At 37.2% G+C, this 16,992-nt stretch overlaps 1 protein-coding gene across 1 annotated transcript; it reads left to right on the forward strand.

Moving 5' to 3' along the window:
* Positions 1 to 628: 628 nt before the first annotated feature.
* Positions 629 to 16,229, forward strand: LOC110851933 (bumetanide-sensitive sodium-(potassium)-chloride cotransporter). Its single transcript, XM_022099882.2, has 26 exons — positions 629 to 954; positions 2,279 to 2,635; positions 2,719 to 2,997; positions 3,076 to 3,332; positions 3,430 to 3,648; positions 3,732 to 3,750; positions 4,090 to 4,204; positions 4,286 to 4,364; positions 4,430 to 4,464; positions 4,550 to 4,575; positions 4,655 to 4,661; positions 4,826 to 5,013; positions 5,092 to 5,134; positions 5,217 to 5,288; positions 5,353 to 5,469; positions 6,657 to 6,778; positions 6,841 to 6,894; positions 6,978 to 7,059; positions 7,169 to 7,291; positions 7,491 to 8,097; positions 10,219 to 10,328; positions 11,441 to 11,555; positions 12,160 to 12,209; positions 12,286 to 12,384; positions 14,464 to 14,584; positions 15,616 to 16,229. The coding sequence occupies exons 2-26, from the start codon at positions 2,279 to 2,281 to the stop codon at positions 15,749 to 15,751; spliced, it is 3,432 nt and encodes a 1,143-aa protein (XP_021955574.1). The 5' UTR covers positions 629 to 954; the 3' UTR covers positions 15,752 to 16,229.
* Positions 16,230 to 16,992: the final 763 nt, after the last annotated feature.

Below are 16,992 nucleotides of genomic sequence, written 5' to 3' on the forward strand. Positions count from 1 at the left end.
TGTATTACAGTACTGTGATTTTATTTGGTGAGAAAAATTATTAAAAATGGTCCAGATTAATTTCGTCCAGTCAAATAATCTTGGTAAGTTTCCATTTGTACAATCAAATTTTATGTAAGATTAGCCTGAAAAATTTGTCAGTCGGTCGGTATTGTAAAACCGACTATTGGCGAATTTTTTAACTAATAAGCAGTGAAGCGTTTTCGCAAACTTGTGGCGCCCACAAGTCTCTGAATTGCATTGCAGGTACCGAATGTTCATGAAAACTTGGCTATCAAACTGCGTGGCTTACAAAAATATTTGTTACATGGTTTGCACTCCCATTGTTAGTAATCTAGTGAGCGACAAAAATAAATTAAACAGTTATTCTTGTGTTATTAAACAGTTTAAATAGTTACAGTATATTAAGCGTACATACTTATTCAGACTTGCAAGGAGAGTATTACAAAATGCTGCCTTTGAGTTCATTTAGTACACCGAAACAAAGAAATTTGAATAGAAAGGATAATTAGATTTAGGAAAACACAACAACTTCCCATGCAAATGTGCTGACAAAGATTAGTTCACAACGTGACCGATAACATTATCGATATTACTCACCTCATCTTCACACACACGCTAACAATGTGGCTAAATAGGTACATAATGTGTATAGTTGAGAAAAGCATAATCGAATGACTAAATGGTAATCATCGTTCCTAGAAGATTTGGGTCCAATTAGTTTGCTCAAGATTAAAATAAGCCCAAAGCACTTAATAACATTTCGAGAAACCAACGGCAGTAAACCTCACTCTAATATTTAACATTTAGCACATGATTCATCCTTTAGGTGAACCCTGCTAATTTTAACAAACTCCTTTTAAATAATATAAGTTTTTTTATAAATTAAACACGTAAAGATTTTCAAAACTAAAGTGGTTAATTCTGCAAGCTTCATCGTCATTAACGCAAAAGGTATGTTTAAAGGATTTTCGTTTTCACCAAAATCGTCCGGATACAAACTAGATAGTTGAGAGTTCCGTGCAGAGGGGATTCCTATTTACATAAATAATGCAGAATAATATTACGTAGTTGGTGACACACTCAACCTTTAGCAGTTTAAATCGGTTAAATTGATTGTTTGGCAACTGCGTTGAATGTAAGAAATGGAGTAATTCGTTTCATGGCACGCTTCATCTCGATGCTCAATATCGTAACTTTTTTACTAATCAATAATGCAAGTCTGGATATTCAATTGTAGACTAATTTTTATGTAAAAGGTTGTTGTTGGACGCATTGACAATGAATTATTGATGATTCAAAATCTGGCAAATTTTTTTGAATAGTTTTATTGGCATTGAAAATATTATCAAGGTATTGTTGTGACCATCTTTTGTAGACGGCGTAATATGTACATAACTGGATAATCGTATGCATGTTTCTATCCAAAGAAGTTGTATCTCAATGTATTTCATATTTTCTGTGGGCTCACGTGTAATGTTCTGGATTTGATTGCAATTAGTAATAGTCTGCTAATTAATTTGTCAATAATTTTTTTTGCTTGAATGCAGACAAATCATAAGTCTATGGAGCACTAAATATCAACCTGTGTAATATCTGTATAACAATGGATCAGAATGTTTGCCCATTTCATTAAGAATTTCCATAAATTTTAATCACAATTACGCCGATCTCTTTTGAAAGTCTGAAAGAAAACAAGAAGCCGTCATTGTAATTTAGATTTGATTCATACACAAAATTGCTCGAATCTGCTTTCCAATACATTACCACGATACAATTATTCCATGCGGCTGGAAAAGTTTTTGAGGTTGGGGATGACGTGAGTGATTCTTCTTGCGAAGAATGAGGACTTACCTCACATTACGATAAACCAAATATTACCGGTGTCGTGTCAATTATCTTTGAGCTTCAGCCTAAAGTGTATGTAGCATGAATAAATATTAATTAAGCTAATTCTACCAATTTGAACAGGGGATACATATACCTACACATGTATGCGTTCGATTGTGTCATGATTTGTATTATGCCAACGTTGCAGCTACCACTTCCTACATATTTATACGAGAGCGTCCTTACCCGAGATATTCCGTGAAATATTTAATATATAACTTACCCCGGATAAATTAGTTTTTGCCACTATGGTACAAGACACAGAGTCAGCAAGCGTAAAAATTAACAGCTATTGCTCTACAAGAATTAGTGAAAGGATTGTTCATTCATTACCAAGTCGGACAATTGTCCAAAAAATATACAAAAATGGAAGCTATACTAATTTTAGATGGCCAGTGGTTCTGCTGCCGGAGGATCAACAAGACACAAGAGTGAAAATCCAGCCATCAGTCCTGAAATCATCCGATTTCGTGTTGATCGTGTCAATTCCAGAGACGTCGGATGTCACCGTGCGACAGTTCGTGAATCTAAAACTAGCACTACGAGTGGGAGCAACCCAACAAGTGATAATCGTGATAATTTGCCGTACATTACTTCGTACCCGTTACACAAATACGAGCCACCTTCCCCATCTTCTTCTGGAGATACGGTCGATCTCATATCTAGTCCCACCGGAAGTGGGTTTTTCAGTAATCCAATCAACTTTGCTGTGAGGAGATTTTCCAACAAACAAAATTTGTCAGAGGTTAGATTCACCACTTTGTTGATCTAAATTTACAACCATCTGTCTATATGATTTGAATTATGAAAACCATCTGATTGTTTTAGGTTGGAATCCCAATCTCAGCTACCATGGATCAGAACCATCCTCCTCCTCAAAGGAAGTTTTCCTTGGCCGGAATTCTTGGCCGAAAAAAGAGCTCAAACCTGCCAGAGCTGGATGATTTTCACACGACTAATAATACTACAGCGTTGTACGGAAAAAGTCTGAATAAATACACTCATGATGCTCTCCCCAAAATGGAAAACTATCGTGACATCTTGGACTTTAATGCGGCTCAACGACCAACGATCGACGAGTTGCATGAAGAATACTTTCGAAGAAAAGTGAGACGCCTAAATACATGCATAATTGTACAAATGTGTTAAAAATTTCAATGGTATGACATCAATTATTATTTCTAGTCCATGGCCCATCCTGAAGATGCTCCAGCAACCAACGTAGTAAAATTCGGTTGGATAGAAGGGTGCTTGGTCAGGTGTTTGCTAAATATTTGGGGGGTCATGCTTTTCCTCCGACTTTCTTGGATGACGGCTCATGCTGGAATCGCTCATTCGATGATCATCATTGTGATTTCCACCGTAGTCACCACTATCACGACCTTGTCCATGTCGGCAGTTTCGACTAATGGCGAAATCAAAGGAGGGGGAATATATTTCATGTAATGTTACATTAACATCTAAACAACATAACATCAACACAATAAATTATAATTATAAATTATAATAAATATTTACATACTAAATTTTTTAATCTAGGATAGCGCGAACCATAGGCCCGGAATGGGGAGGAGCAGTGGGGATTATATTTTCTTTTAGTAATTTTGGAATGGCGGCCTTGAATACCGTCGGTTTTTCCGAGTCCTTCATCTCCTTACTGCAAACTCACGGAGTCAAAATTGTGGACGGAGCGCAGAACGACAACCGAATCATTAGCTGTTTGACCATTATTATTCTTCAATCCATCATCGTGATCGGGTATGGAATAAAAAACTTGTGTCCGCTGAAGAGTACAAATGTCTTGGTGTAATGAATCTGATGGAGTTTATTTAATATTTCAGGATGGAGTGGGAAGCTAAAGTGAGAATTTATTCCAAACTCAACGGTTGCTAATTGAATTTGTTTAACGATTCATTTCACTTTTAAAACCAGGCTAAACTGATTTAATAATAATTATTATCTTTACAACTCATTATTCAATATTCAATAGTTTATGAGACTCGAACTCGAATAATTTAGTGGTTATAAGAAGCCGGTTTTATCGTCATATCGTTTGTTCAGCGTTTTTAGCTAAACTTGAACTTGTTAAGAAATTATTAAAATGTAAATTGCAATCGGAAATCCTAAATCTACAAAATTCAAGGATGATTTTATGAATTTTAATACGAAGTACTAAATAAATGCACATTTTTAACGTAGGCGCAAATGGGATTACTTGTTATTCTCCTCGTAGCGATGATTGACTTTGTGGTGGGTGCGTTCATGGGGCCTAAAGGAACTGAAGAGGTTGCAAAAGGATGGGTTGGACTCAGTGGTTAGACGGACCTCCTAATTTTTGCGGTATTATTTCCAACTGTAGTTCACATTAATTGACATTGTGAATCTCGTTCCTTAGGTCCCTTGTTTTTAGAAAATTTCGGTCCGGGGTATAAATTGAGTGATGGAATTCAGCAAGACTTTTTCTCCATATTTAGGTGCGGTAATACTTCATTTTATCTCACTCTCTTTGCCTTTTATGACTTTCGAATTTTTCATGCAGTATATTTTTCCCTGCTGTTGCTGGTATTCAAGCAGGTAAAAAATACAATTACATATTTACGTGTGTACATTGTACATATCTTGTGCTGGACAATATGACTCATATTCTGTAAAATTTTAGGAGCTAGTATTTCCGGGGATTTAAAGGTATGCACATACATACATAATTCTTTGTTCAAATCGGTAATTTTATTTTCGACTAACGAACTCCTTTGAATTTTTTTAGAATCCAGGTGAGGCAATCAGTTACAAAAATAAATCCTGGATTGGCGACATTGCCATATCCTTACCCTCTCTACTATAAAATATTTAAACATTTAATGAGAATATAATAATGATAAATATTGAAGATTTTTAACAGAATTTAATTTTTTATACGATTTCTGGGATGTTTCAGCTGAGGCAATTCCCAAAGGAACGCTCCTCGCAATCTTTATCACATCCGGTTCTTATGCTGCGTTTTCTCTTCTCGCTGGAACTGGCGTTCTTCGGGAAGCTTCAGGAATCGTAGACGAAGTTGGCAATGGAACTTTCACGAACTGCACCGGACGACAATGTCAATGGGGATTGTATAATGATTACCAGGTTAATAATTCAATTAAGATAAGACAGATTCATTGAAAAGTTTCCCAGTGTAAAAATTGGGTCCTGCTTGATTCATAGGTAATGCAGCTTGTTTCTGCATTTGGCCCAGTAATATACGCAGGTAGGGTAGACAATTTTTGCCAATTTTACCCATATTTTTTTGCTGTTATGATCAACTACCTCATTATGTATTTATTATGCAGGATGTTTTGCTGCTACACTCTCCTCTGCCCTTTCCTGCATGGTTTCCGGAGCTAAAACCATGCAAGCCTTATGTAAGGATAAGGTGTAAGGGAATAGTAATTCTAACTATATGAATCTAATACCTTGAAATTCTAGGTAAGGACAAGGTGTATCCTTACTTGACCAAATTTGGAATTGGCTACGGAAAAACGGACGATCCATACTGGTCGTACGCAGTGGGATTCCTCATTGCCGTTATCTTTATTCTTATCGGTGAGCTTTATTTTATTACTTTACCCAACTTCCTCCTCTAACAAACGTGCAATTTAAATATCGTCAAACTAAATTGCCAAAGTTTTGAGGATAAATAATAGGATTTGAAGAAATAGAGTAATTTTCCGCCACCATGATAAAAATTTGGTAATAAATGTGGCTTTAGCACAATCATTGCGATTGGATAATGTCTCAATTTAGAAGATGTGATTTGGTTAGATTTGCATTTTAGGGAAAAGTTTGGCTCATAAAATTGAGTATTGGAAAAGGCTTGTCTAAAGTGTCATTGAATTCGGATCAAGATAGATTTTATGTTGATGAGGTATGGAGAGAGACAGAGATACCTAGGTGAACTACAATCAAATTGATACTGCACTGTGATATCGTACCTAAAATTGTTAGTAGAAATGAGGACAGACGACAGAAAAATGGACAAGTTTCCTCTGGCTGAACGTACGTACGTAAGAATATAGATATGTAAGAAGAAATGCACGCTTTACTGCTATCCAGATATTCATTTCATGTGCATGACACGTTCTTTCCCTATAATTTTCCTATAGAAAAGCTCCTTTGCCTTTCATCGCACAGAGTCTAGAATTGATGAACGATTTTCGGATGTGCAAAAATTTGAAAGTGATATGCCGTAAACAATATGTGACATTATCCGAGATGGGGACTGAAAATTAATTTCCCAAGGTGTGCATATACTAGAGCAAAACCGACGCCTACATATGTGCACTTATGTATAAGCGTATGCGTGATACCACCACTGAATCTGATCGACTGCTGCATCGTAGATAGTCGTCTCCTTTTGCAAAGTGGATATCATTACACTAAATGACCTCGCAGATGAAGAGAAAGGGTTCAGTTCCCAAGGTTTGATTAGGATAAATGTATTTTATGCGAGAAAGAAGGAGCGATGAGTACTAAATGTCAAGAAGAAAAATGTATGGGTTTCGAAAAGCTAGCATTTCATTTATCAAATAGAGAGATTGGTATTACAATCAGTAGGTAAATAAGTATGAAAATGTCTTACTGTAGGTTGCATTTCGTAATATATACAAAAATTGACGTCTTATCAAAAGTTGATGGTGGACATATTTATGAACATGATTATGTAGTATTAATTACATATTCTGTGCTTAATTTTTCATGCCTTTGATGCCTTTGACTTTTCCGAAAAATAGCCGACCTTAATGCACTCGCCGCTCTAATATCCAACATGTTCATGACCGTGTATGCCCTACTTAATTTTTCGGCGTTCCACGCGTCCCTCGTTCGTCCCCCAAGCTGGAGACCAACTTTCAGAGTGAGTTACCAATTACTTCAACTTAACACAGTTATCAGTACAAAAGTTTATATCGATTTCAGTACTACAACACGTGGATATGTTTGATTGGAGCCATTCTTTGCGTCGTGGTTATGGTACTTATCCAATTATACAATAATTATCCACAATATGGACATTGGTACGTTGGTACATGAATAATATTTAATATTCTCCAAAGTTTATGATGTCATGGGCATACGCTTTACTCTCATTGGGCTGTGCGATAGCTCTCTACTGTGGAGTCATATATAGGAAACCAGGTACATGCGTATGTAAGAGGCAGTGCCCAATAGTGCTGTATTTCTGATTTTTAATTATCGATTTTTCATATCGATGTACATATTTTCGTTTTATTACTTCCGTGAGCAGAACTTAATTGGGGCACATCGACCCAAGCCCAGACTTATTCTGATGCCCTGAGTGCTTTGCAAACGCTTACCGACCAGCAAGACCACGTTAAGAATTATCGTCCACAGATTCTTTGCTTGTCTGGTACGTGACATAGATCTTATCGACGCCAGCACCATCATTACTTTTACTCTGTACAAAACTACTTCCCTGAATTCATGCTCCAAGGAATGCACACATATTTGTGTTCAAATACAAATGCTCGTGCCGCCCGGAAATATTCTTGTTGTCAAGTTTGGAAACTTGAATAATATTTATGTTTGTTTCTCCCCCTGTCTTGTAGGCTTTCCTTCCTCCAGACCTGCTCTGGTGGACTTTGCCAACCTCATAACGAAGAAGCAGTCGTTGCTAATCTGCGGTCACATCGTCAAAGAGAGGCAGTCTACAAGGGTGCGAAAGGCCATGATCAAAAGAGGTTATGACTGGCTGCACGAGCGACGTATCAAAGCATTCTACGTGCTGGTTGATAACGTGACCTTTGACGAGGGTACTCAAGCCCTACTACAGGCCACAGGGATTGGCAAGCTTGCTCCAAATATTGTCCTCCTCGGATATAAGAGTAATTGGCAGACTTGTCCCAAAGATGAGCTCAGAGACTTCTTCACAACCATTCACGAGTGTTTCGACAACCACATGTCGATGGCGATCTTGCGAGTGAAGGAAGGCTTGGATTGTTCTCACTTGGTGGGCTCATTATCCCCGGACGGGATGATAAAGAACGATTCCCAGGGGAGCCTGGGTGGCTACGTGAACAACGGGATGGAGCTGGATGCAACAGATCCCAACGAATCCGGATCACCTCAAAATCATAAGGAAGAAGAAATTCAGCACGAGAATATGTTTGGGAAAAAAGGAAACAAGTCTGCAGATGGTGTTCTTGGAGTATATCGGTTAGTACTAAATACAATGCCGTTAGCACTCATTTTCTAAGCCCTTGCCATGCCCTTGTAACATTCTACTAATGAAATACGATTTAAAACCTACTTTAAGCAACTTTGCGGGGCCTTTTAAGATGGCATTAACACCATCTTGGTAGTTAATGGCAACACATTTGGGTGAAAAGACCCCCACTGGCCAACTACTTGGCCGATCATGCCCATCTCCGAACTCATCCTTACTTTTGACCCGAAGATGAAATGTGCAAAATTTCAAGTCGATAGCTTGTGTTTAACCTTTAGGATCCCATTTCAAAATTGTTGTCACGAAAAATCGTATCACTAAGTCCCTAATTAATCTTCAATTAAATGCCCTTTAAGGCCCAAATAATTGTCAGCTATCTGTCCTCACGCACCCAAGCTGCTGAATCTTTTTCGACCACACTGACCCGAATTTTATTTTCAAGAAAAAACCAACGGAATATATTTGTATTATCACATGCAATGATAATCCACAAAAACTACTTCCCATATACATATACTATTACCGTGGTGAAAAACCTATTAGTACAGCTTCGCATAGCCCGAACCAGAAATTTTTATCCCAGTGAGGCCTTATGTATTTGCCATGTCTGTCTTTCGGTCCACCGATACCATACACCCAAAACGGTTTGCCTTCAAATTTTGCAGGTGCCAAAAATAATCGAGTTCGCAAGTGAGCCAAATCTGTCGAGTGAGGTCATATAGATAGGTGGGTGGAATCGACACCAAACTTGAAAATATCGCTAGAAAGCTGAAATTCAGCACATTGAGTGCTAATGGCGTGTAATGAAAGACTCGGAGGGGAAATTTAAAAATATTTAACCAGAGGGACAATATGGGGTGGAGGAGGGAGATGACCCATACCGATTTTCAAAAATAGCCACAAACCTACATTGTCTGCAATTATACAATGTCCTTAGTCAAGGACGGACCGCTCCTAAATTTTTGTCCGAATTGACCGGACTGCGATTACCACACCCCGTGTTGGGAATGGTCGAATGTGTGCAGAATATTTGTTATTTTGTGGAGTATTTACAAATCCTTCCTTGACTACCAGGACCACTGTGACTTGCTTCTTTCAAATCTTCCAAAGTTTTATTTGCTATTCGGAAGTCATTATCCTAAATTCCACCTGAAAATAGCAACTTTTAAAAACCAGTATGGGTCACCCTCTAGGGTCACTAAGGTTACACATTGACCACTTTGAACTTCATATACTTTCAAAACCGGTATGGGTCCCCCATAGGGTCCCCTCAGTTGTAAGATTTTGCAATTTTACTTCATATTCTTTCAATAGAAGCCATTAGCAAGCTCTATACCAAATTTCAGCTTTTTATGACAATTTTGAAATTTTAGTGTATAGTACCCCATCACTCAGACGACCCCCACCGGTCAACCACTTGACCAATTTCGCCCATCTGCGAACTCGTTCTCTAACTTTGTCAAATTTGCATACACTAAAAATTTCATGTGAATCGGGTAAGTCGTTTTGGCTCTATCCTGTTCACGGACAGACAGACAGACGGACAACCATCACGATTCCATAAGCCCTAACTCGGGCAAAAAATCGAGCACCATATCAAAACCCTTCAATTTCATGCAATGTTTCCACGGTCGCCAAATTTGTAATTTTTTGGAAATACACGTATTTGTGTATACGGGATTCAACGGATTTTGTCGTGTATCCATGATATTCATGTATCTGGGACACACGGTCAAATTTCAAAATTCCATGACACTCGTGTACATGGGATTTAAGTGGAAATTTAATAAATTCCATGACATTCGTGGACTGGGATCCTAAAGGTTAAAGAGAGTTATCGTGCGCACAGACGGACGCACAGACGGACGGACAGACAGACATCTTGGTAAATCTATAAGGCCATCTTAAAAGGCCTAAAAATGTAGTTAGCAAATGCATTTGTATATACAAATTAGTAAGAGACCTGCCAGAATATTCTTTAATTTATAGTCTTTAATTTATAGTCTCCAAACCGCACACAGATATCATGCAAATAATCTCTAACGTAGTTTTCCACATTTTAAAAAATAAAATTGCTTTTTAATTCCATTACAAAAAAATATGTCACACAGCGGACCAGATGGCACCGAAGTTCCAAAGGACATTGTGGAAAATTTGTCCTTGTTCCTGACAAAACAGAGCAAAGGCACCATTGATGTCTGGTGGTTGTATGATGATGGAGGCAAGTGAACTTTTTAATGCCATTTTTAATGCCAAAGTCGATTCTGATAACCATGATAAAAAAATGACGAAATGCTAGAAAACCAATATTTTTAGAACCTAACCCACATGCATAATACGAAGTTGGTCTGTACGCCTTCGTACGGTACTATTTAACTACTTCTGGCGAATTTCTTGTGTAGGACTAAAACTATTTAACACCGACCACCAATTTCTGGATAAAAGTAAAGCCATTAAGCTGTGTACATGAAGCAAAAACCTGCAAATTGGTGCGAGATTAACCTCCAGCAAAAGTTTAATTGAACTCTGACAGAGTTGAATTAGTTATTTGAGATTTTCTCACTTTCACTTTGACTCGGAGCTAAAACTTTCTCCAGAAAAACTTGGACAAATCCACTTGAGACCAATTTATCCATCCTCTGGAAAGGTTTGGTTTAATGTTGGGCAAAGAGTTAATGAAAATCGGAAACTTTCAAGATTTCTCAACTTAATTTAATGTCGTTTTAAACTTTCTTGGATTTAAAGTTCATTACGTGAGTAATAGACTTACACACACCGAAAGAGTGAGCTCCAAGTTCTTCCAATTTCATAATCCCTTAAGGGTTTTCGGTTACTTGTATTACTTATCTTGTAGTTTTTTAAATTGGTGTAAATCTGACAAAGAAGAATCAAGGGGGCTATGTAATATTTTCCGGTTTTTGTCACTTTCTCTGATGGAGTGGTCGTGTCACGTTTACTGTGGCCACTTCCAAATACCTCCTTCTCTGTACACATGTATGTATTCGTCCCTACGTGCTTTGAATAGATAGGTCTCGAACCAACCAATGCACAACGTGGCCTAGCTTGCGACCAAACCTGAGGCGCATTCATAAATCATTGTCTGTCCCCCTCGTCGTCGCCGTCTCCAATTTATGCTGAGGACGTTCCTTAATTTTTTAATTTGCATTGCAATGAAGACATTATTGCCTGGCCGTTTTTTCTTCTTAGCGTTTAATGGCTTCTTTAATTTTTGTTGAGAGACACACTTATTTATGGTCATAATTTAATCTTTTACTCCGTTCAAGCTGAAATAAACCAAATGAATGTAATATATCATTTTCACAAATTATGTAGGTCTCACTCTCCTTCTCCCGTACATCGTAAATCAGAGGAAGAACTGGCAGCAGTGCAAACTTCGCGTGTTTGCCTTGGCAAATAAAAAGGAGCAAATGGAACAAGAAATGAAATCGTAAGTGAAATTAGTATATTAATTTAATACATGTAACTTAAATCATGCAATGTGTGTAGTGCTTCCTTTCGCATTGTTAGTATCTTAATTGTTGCTTTGAATGAAATGGGACTACAGTACAAGACTCTTGAAAATCGTTGTCAATTAGTGTAGAGTGTGAAATGGCATGGCACTCTAAAGTTCTGGAATAACACTGCTCAAACTTTAAAACGAGTCTGCTGGACGTCTGATCTCGTCTGGCAACTTGACACGAACAACTAAAAGGAACAAAAGTAAAACAAAAGTAAAAGTCGCTTTAGAGAGCCAAAGTTTTCCAGTCTCTTTACGTGATTATAAACAGTTCCGTTTTGTGAGTCCCTTCCATTTTGTGTTGGAACAACAAACAAGAATTCCGCTTTGATGACACATGGAGGAGGATTCTTATTTTTAAATTAATTAAGTTAATGCTTGGATGGGTCTTCCCATAACTTTCCCTCAATTTGAAAATGAAGTTGCCCATTGACGTGTTAGCTTAACGAAATTAAAGTGATGGTGGTGTGAGGGAGACGAAGAAATTAGCTCAGGAGGATGATCGACGTTTAATTAAAACTATTTTGATTTTTAGCATGGCCATTTTACTGGCAAAGTTCCGTATTGACTATTCGGATCTGACAGGTAAGAACTGACAATTTATGGTCTATGAATGATTATGAAACCAACAATTTACGGGTTTAAATTTCCAATTTTCTAGTAATTCCCGACATTACAAGGCGAACAGACACGAATGCACCTGGTAGAGTCCTATTTGACTCGCTGATTAAAGACTTTCGAGGAGATCCAGATGATAGTGGTGAGATTTTGACTGAATTCGCCTCTTGCTAAAATTATTTTAACGCAATGACGGCTGAATTTAGAAAGTGTGCCGTCTAGAAATACATTTTGTGAGAGTGAAAGTTTGCTATAAAACTTATTTTTCACCCCACATTGAGCATCTTTGATAGGTAAGAAGTACATATGTATGTACCATATAGTGAAAGTTGGGGAAAAAATCAGAAAGTCCGAAGTTATTGGATTCTTTGTATGCCAACTTATTGCCAACTAACTATTGGCTTCCTTTCATGTCAGTAAAAAAAAGAGAATGGGATTCGTAGAAATAGTTCTTTGATACTGTTATGGATGGCATTGGACCAATAAGTGTATACCCTCCATCGACATGTGAGATAACTCTGTGATGCGAGTGAGTAGATTGCTTGACACGATTTGAACCCTTGATTTATGACGTTCCTTTTTCAAACGCTTTTCAAACACTTTGGTCTCTCCACCAGAGTCCACCCGTGCTACGTCTGTATATGTATGACCTCGATTTTATTGACACTCCTTTATCTCCGTGTCCACGACCATAATTACTTTAGAAAAGCCGTTTTCCAACCTCTCACACTCGCTAATTTTGGTTTTCAGTTGTAAATATTCACTACTCGAGCAAAGTCATAAAAGCAGATACAAATCTTTTGCGTATCTGTAAATCATGAGATATTTCACAGACTTTGTTATTTTCCTATTGAATAGGAATCTGCATTAACGCGAAATGTAAAGTGTATTGTGGAATTGGGCTTGTCTTACATGACTACAAAAATGCAGTATAAGTTGCAATGAGTTAGCTGGCGAGAGAGCTGCTTATCTCGAGGGAGAGAGAAAGTAGTCCGAAGCAACTCTACCATGTGGATAGACCTTAATCTTAATCTGAGCAAGTTTTAAGTAACGGCATTTGATCACGTAACACGCATACATATCTCTTTCTCCACCAAGCACTTTGGGGAAAGAAGAAACTCCTCCTTTTCCATAGTTTGGTTAAAGTTTCCTTTATTTATAGCAGATAATCGGTCGGGGCAATCAACAAATTGAAAATAGATTCTCCTTTAGCATCTCTTTCTCTTGGGGTGCAGCCTTAATCATGTGTCTCTCGGTGTTTGATGGGAAAGGGTGGACCGGAGAGAAGCCTTTAGTTGGACCAGGAATCCTGTTTCACAAAGGTTTCCACTTGAATGATTTGTTGGTCGTTTATTTGTTTGCTTAGTTTGGCTTTCCCCTCTTTATACGGTTCCAGGGAAAACACCAAGAAATCTATTTGTTTCCAAACAGGGATAGCAACAAATATGCTTATGTATGTAGGTTCCCATATTATTGACTCTCTCGACCAATATACGGCGAGTGGTTGCTTTTGTTTATTTCATTATATAACCAACAAACGAAATGAAAACCGCCCACACAATACTTTTAGAATTTCTACTGTTCATATGTATACATATATAAATATGTTGTAATAATACATACATAATGTGTATGTAAGCGAACGAAAGTAGGTATATATTGGACCCAATGATCAATCTGCTAAGGTTTTGGGAATGTGAAAGCATGTCGATCAGGATTCTCAGAAATTGCAGCAAGACTGCAGAATCCCATTCCCAAGAACTTCCCACTCATCTGTTGGTTTCTATCAATTCTTGGTTGGTTTCTTGGAAACCATAAATCTATGCATAACACAAATGCTAAAGTTTTTGTAATTAAAAAGCTTCAAGTAAATACGACTACATGATCTTTAGAAAGTTGGCATACATGCAAGCCCCATTCAATTCCATTCCAAACTAACGGGCCGAAATGTGAGAATTCGCTAGCAAAGTTTTTCGAGGAGACACTTTTGAAGAAATACACCTTCATCTGATCTATGGGATAGCTATAACTTGAAGAAGAACATGGAAAAGGCAAGCTTGTGGTATTAGTTTCTTTTGGTATATGACGACATACGAGTACGTGATACATACATAACCAACCAATATCACCAAATGCTTGTTGACTTTCTTTTTGGTCTCTGGCGGAAGAGTATTTCTTTTGATGTTGGAGAACTGACATGTTTTTCTATTGCTCTTTTCAGATAATCCAGAGACAGTGATAGGAGAGTCCGAATTATTCTCCATGAAGGAAAAAACGAACCGACATCTTCGGCTGAGAGAACTTTTGTTGGAACATTCACAAAACTCCAATCTCATCGTCATGTAAGAATTTGTCATGTTTTATTTTCATTCCAATTTTCTCGAGCTTTCTCTACTGATTGTCATCTCTTCGCAACCCCACCCATAATCAACTCACACCACGCTATGGGATTTTAGACGACGACAATATGTAAATGTGTTGTAGTAACTAACTTGTTAAAATGTTAGTCTCATTTGTTGAATTGTTGCTTTCATTAGTCCTTCGTTCAATCTTACTTTTGGACGCATGATAATGATACAATAACAATGCATCAAAAAATTGAATCGAGATCACCAGTCAGCTCCAGGAAGACTAAAAAAGCTTATAAAGACTTTTATACGAGTGCATTGGACCAGACGATCTTTTGCTGCTGTATCAAGCTCCACAAACAATTTATTTTGCTCCAAATTGGGTTTTAGATATTAAAGAGCTTAGGAAACTCACGGTTTCTTGAATTGAACATGAGACCATTATTTTGTCGAAACCAATGTTGAAAGACGAAGGAGCAGCCATTAGGAAAATGAGCAGTATTTACGTTCAAAATTGTTCAGACTCCACGAAGAAGAGGCAGACGATGGCACATTCTATGTCAAATGTCAGACAAAATTGGATTTGGTTAGATATGTGTCACATTTGGCATAAATAAGCTCAATAAGTCCCAAAATACCGAGCTAAGAAATTGAATGGAAATGCGTAATCTTCTCCTCGTGTCGTCGTGTATTGTATGACGAGGTGAAAGTCTTCCTTCTCTGCTGATCAAAAACCTGTGTCTGCGATGATTCTGGAACAAATCTTCCTCAATATTTGAACCCTAAGAGGATTTCCTTCGGCAGCACGAGTAGAGTAATGGACTAATTCAAAACCTCTTCTGCTGACAAGGCATCCACAAACCTAAAAATAAACATCAACCTTGCAGTTTTCAAAACTAATTTTGTGGAATGTATTATCAAATTATTACATTCCGCAGAATTTTCCCGTGATCACTACTTTTCCACACAATTATTAAGTCTAGGATCGTGAAATAATAAGCTTTTGTCTTTATTTGACCGAATAGGACACTGCCGATACCACGCAAAGGAAACGTCTCGGCCCCATTGTACATGGCGTGGTTGGAAATGCTAACAAGGGACATGCCTCCGTTTCTCCTCGTCAGAGGAAACCAAGCTTCCGTCCTTACTTTCTATTCTTAAGAAGCACGTTTCTTCGTCTTGCTCCACCCAAAGTACTTCGTCCCCACTCATTATTCCGCTATTTTTTTGACAAGAGTGGTGAAAACTCTTGCAACATTTTTTAAATTGATATAAAAATTGTGTTGTATTGTTAAAAGGCCAGTCAAAAGTCTACTTAATCCCACACTTAATAATATCCCTGTGTTAGTACCTTAATAATTTTTATTGCTAATCATTCATGTTTGGAATTTAATATAAGATTAATTTTAAGTTTAAATTGCGTGCATCGTTTTCCTTTCTTTGTTCAATTTAGTTGATGAATGATTTAAATATATGCGTGTGGTAAATGTCAAACCTGACCATCAATATTTTAATCATAATCTCCTCTTGAGAAGTGTACCTATCCAAAGTAAATTACATGCTAAATATTAGTTCAAGGTAATTATATTAAGAAAAACTCTTACGTATAATAAAAAAATTTGCTCAGGATACAAAAAAAGTGTAAAGATCAAATTAATGTGTGCGGCTTTTAAATTGTGCATAATTTGTGGATTAGAAATTTTTTTGAGAACGCCACACATATTTCTCAAAATTGTGTCAAATATTGTGGCAGCTCTGAATATTCATTTTTGTTGCAAAATGCAACCTCACGCAAGCAGGAGCGTGTGCATGTCTGGACATATGCAATGCCACTACAAACAACGCCTATCGGAAGAACCAATGATGTGAACCAGTAGGTTATCCATGCGAAAATTGGTAATTGAGTATTACATGAATATTTGAATTTCAATTACATATGTGGATGGGTATATACTGGTAGAAACGTATTTTCATGACGTTATTAGTGAAATTGTTTTAAGCTTATGTATAAATAAATGAATCAAGGTGTGGTGATAAAACAAACGAGAGTTCAATTAAAAGACCGTAATTGAACTCATGTCGTGCTTGTGACGCCGTTATTACGAATCGGACGAGTACTTACGTATGCAGCGAGTATGATATTTGAGAAAATAATAGGTGATCATAATATAATGACATGTATGCAATTTTTTGATGCTAAATTCAAAACTGTTGCATTTGGTACATACGAGTTCCATGAATCATTTGATTATTTTGCAGATTTATTTCTTTATTGAATACGTAACATTCCTATATATATATATTTCATATATCATATACTCATATATTTCAATCATATATGGTTTCAATCATGGAATCATATATTTCACATTAGCTACATACTTATAAAATTTTCCCCATCA

This window comes from Folsomia candida, unplaced genomic scaffold (genome assembly GCF_002217175.1).
Source record: "Folsomia candida strain VU population unplaced genomic scaffold, ASM221717v1 Fcan01_Sc001, whole genome shotgun sequence".
Classification (NCBI taxonomy): domain Eukaryota; kingdom Metazoa; phylum Arthropoda; class Collembola; order Entomobryomorpha; family Isotomidae; genus Folsomia; species Folsomia candida.

Bases quoted from the DNA above. Each gene is read 5' to 3' on its own strand.
- LOC110851933 (XM_022099882.2), top strand. From the start codon at position 2,279: ATGGCCAGTGGTTCTGCTGCCGGAGGATCAACAAGACACAAGAGTGAA. The intron at 5,470-6,656 runs GTGAGCTTTATT...TCCGAAAAATAG, and splicing joins CGTTATCTTTATTCTTATCG to CCGACCTTAATGCACTCGCC. The intron at 12,210-12,285 runs GTAAGAACTGAC...CCAATTTTCTAG, and splicing joins TGACTATTCGGATCTGACAG to TAATTCCCGACATTACAAGG.